Source organism: Myotis davidii, unplaced genomic scaffold (assembly GCF_000327345.1).
Source record: "Myotis davidii unplaced genomic scaffold, ASM32734v1 scaffold339, whole genome shotgun sequence".
Classification (NCBI taxonomy): Eukaryota; Metazoa; Chordata; class Mammalia; order Chiroptera; family Vespertilionidae; genus Myotis; species Myotis davidii.
Window position 1 is genome coordinate 1,939,349 of NW_006290778.1, and position 3,710 is coordinate 1,943,058.

The 3,710-nt window shown below is 40.5% G+C and overlaps 1 protein-coding gene across 1 annotated transcript in view; it reads right to left on the bottom strand.

Moving 5' to 3' along the window:
- The window catches only part of DNAH6 (dynein, axonemal, heavy chain 6), a 219,792-nt gene that overhangs the window by 26,621 nt on the left and 189,461 nt on the right, over window positions 1-3,710 (bottom strand). Inside the window, 2 exon segments of the mRNA XM_015564106.1 lie at window positions 1,146-1,234; window positions 2,941-3,101. Coding sequence (XP_015419592.1) covers window positions 1,146-1,234; window positions 2,941-3,101 — 250 coding nt within the window.

Below are 3,710 nucleotides of genomic sequence, written 5' to 3' on the forward strand. Positions count from 1 at the left end.
AACATCCATCACTGAAGAATTCCATAGTTTAGTATTGAGAATTCTTAGAACAGTAACTGCATTTAGAGAGTGTTCTGAGCTCTATTAACTTGTATTCTTACGTATTCTAAGGAGATTCCTTAGAAACTCCAACAGATTCATAGGAACATAAAAGGTAAACACTAAACTGGTTATGTAACAACTCTTTTAATGTGTTTTCATTGTATTTATGTTCCCCGTGTTGTTTTAACGTTCTATTTGCTTGTAATTCAAGTGTTCCACATCCATCACTGAAGAATTACATTGTTTAGTATTGAGAATTCTTACAATCGTCCAGGTGAAGGTGTTGAGAACGGAGCTGGGAGGCAAGGCTGTGAGATACCGAGACCAGGGAAGCACAGAGATCAATCAGCAACTGTGTTAGAACTAACTGGGCTCAGACACAGAACAGGACCTCGGCATTTCACGATGCCATGTGTAAGCTTTCATTTAATTCTTACTGTTTATTTATTTATTTTAACAAAATACATGTTCTTGTTTCTATTAAGAAGCAGAATGGAGTGTACCTGAACAATTGCATGGAAGAAACAAATGCCAAATATTATTTGTCTCCATTTTTGTCCAAGTATATTTTCTTCAAAATATGAAGGTGTCATTTCAGTAAATGCTCGTCTGATATTCGCACGTAAGCCTTCTTTGGCACCGCTTTTCTGTTCATCCCAACACATGGCATCACCCCACACTTTGCCTTGATGACATGGGCAGGGAGGGAGGATGCCTGGGTGAACATCTGCAGAGGCTGCTCACATATTGGAAACTTTCAGCTCCAAAATCCAGCAGCCTGTAGGTCTTCCTGTCTCTCCAACGCTGAAGCATCCCTTTCATGCTGGGAGCGATCCTGTTCGCATCCCTGCATCCTTGACATGTTTTGATAGAGGTTAAGATGGAACAACCTGAATGACCAACAAGACTAGGGCACGCAAGGATGGGCGGTGGCCTGGGAAACTGAAGAGATACTGACTCCCACCTCCCCACTTGGGCTGAATAGACTCTGACACGGTCCTGCATGGGGCCTGAGCTCCCTGGACCCACTGGGTGAACACTCTGAGGCCAGTCACTTTACATCACTCCAACCACCTTTACCAAGGTAAAGGTGCATCCATTACCTTGACAGAATTTTGAAGAACTGTGACAGGAAATGTATTACTAGGCATGGAACTTAAAAAAAGCCGGAAACTCTCCTTGATAGTAATATCTGTTTAAAACAAAGACAACCATGAAAAGGAAAACACTTAATTCTTAGTAACACTTTTCTATAAGCTGTAATTATTATAGGGTAGCAAGAAATGCTGTAAGCTCTGTTTAAAGACTAGTTTATCTCTTATAAGTGTGTTGTAAAATGTTCTCAGGGAATCTTTCCAGAAATCTTCATACAGGAGAGTCTGGCACATTTGAGTAAAGACATTAGAGACATGTCAATGTTCAATACTTCATGGAGATGTTTAGGGCCTTCCCTCTGAAATGGAGGAAATTTTCAACTGAAAAAGAGGCTGGTTACCGGCAGTGCATTTATGCTTCTGAAGTGTTTTTTTTTTCTTAACCATTTAACTTAAGGCAAACTGCACAAGAGTGGTCAGAAAGCCTATGGAGAAGAAAGGAGTTTCTCCCTTCCGCAGAGAAGTTGCAAAGGGAACCAAGGGAGCAGGGATATGGAGAGACGTCAAGGGTAACATCAAGAGGTTACCTGAATACACTTTCTGAGCTGAGGACTGGGAGTCTAAGAAAGAATGAGTTCCATTCTAGGTTAAAAAAGGCCAAAGCAATGTTGGAAAAATCACCATTCGCATCACAGGAAAGCACAGGAACCACCCACAGATGACTCTCTTGGCATTGCTTTTTGTATTGTGGTGTTCCTCCAGCGCGCCAGGCTTCCCTCCCTGGGTCTCTGCACTGTCTGTGCCGTCTGCCTGGAAGGTTTTTCCTTCGATTCCCTCACTTTCTTCAAGTCTTAATCAAGTGTCACCTTCTCTAAGAGGTCTTCCCGGGCCACACCATTTAAAATTGCTACCCACCTTCCGCCCCACCCGCATTCCATCTTGACCTTTCTCATCCTCCTTACTCTCCTTTTAATTTTGTCCAAAGCACTGACCACATTCTGTTTTACGTATAAATTACTTATCAGATGGTTTATTTACCGTCTGTCTCCCCTCACTAGAATATAAGCTTGATGAGGGCAGAGATCTGTGGTTGTTTTGTTCACCACTATACCTTAAGCCAGTGGTTCTCGACCTTCTGGCCCTTTAAATACAGTTCCTCATGTTGTGACCCAACCATAAAATTATTTTCGTTGCTACTGCATAACTGTAATGTTGCTACTGTTATTAATCATAATGTAAATATCTGATATGCAGAATGGTCTTAGGCGACCCCTGTGAAAGGGTCATTCAACCACCAAAGGGGTCGCGACCCACAGGTTGAGAACTGCTGCCTTAAGCATTCAGAACAGTGCATGGCCCATAGTAGGTTCTCAAATTTTACTGAATGTAAAAAAAAACACACCCACTTCATAAGCATAGATGCTCTGCCGGTAACCAGCCTCTTTTTCAGTTGAAAATTTCCTCCATTTCAGAGGGAAGGCCCTGAACATCTCCATGAAGTATTGAACATTACATGTCTCTAATGTCTTTACTCAAATGTGCCAGACTCTCCTGTATGAAGGTAACTTGCTGCAGAAGTTCAACATGAACCTTCAGAATATGGAGATGGGGTTCAGCTTGCGGAAGCCCCGTACAAGAGCATGCGCCAGTTCTTCAGGGAGGCTGGGAGGCTTTGGAAGCTACAAGTTCTTAGAGGGGTTTCAGTGATTGCAGTTTGCCTTAAGTTAAATGGTTAAGGAATCAGTTTAACAAGAAAGGCTACATAAAATGGTATTATTATGCAAATGATATGCGTTCGACATACTTGGGTCTGTGAAGGTTTTAATGAGCTCTTCCATTGCCAACATCCAAGAAACAGCAAGATGGCAGTTTTGCAAAAATACCCAGTTTCCTGTTTTCATAGCATCTTTGATCATTTTTTCAGCAATGGGTCCTTGTCCTTGCCCCAGTGAAATGGATTGGACCCTGAGTTGAACAACAACAACAACAAAATGCTGTTTTTTAAGCAACGAAATCATTAAGACATTTAAATATAGCAGACTTTTGCCCAGAATAAGCACACATTAAACATCCTCATTCTGATAGGTGTACAAATGTTTTTTCTTGTTTTTTAAAAAACATTTTTACTATAACGTATGGGAAAGTGCAAAGAACAAATACACAGCTCTATGAATTATTGCAAATGAACATCTGTGGTTGGGAAGAGAACTTTGCCAACACCCTGGGCACATCTCTTCTGTGCCCCTTTCCAAATAATCATTTTCCCTCCCTTCTTCCCAAAGGTATTCACTACCCAGAATTCCAAGCTTATAGGTCAGTTTTTAAAAACTTTAAAAAACTGAAGTCTAGTATACATACATATATATCTCTTAGTATATAAATATATCTTAATATATACATATATTAGTATATAAATAGTACAAATCATTAATACATGGCTTAATGAATTCTCCCAAGTGAATATACACATGCATCACCACTTAGGACAAAATAAAGGACATTACCATCACCCTCTAATCAGTATCTTCTTCATTCTCAAAGGCTATTTTGAATTCTAACACCATCGGTGAATTT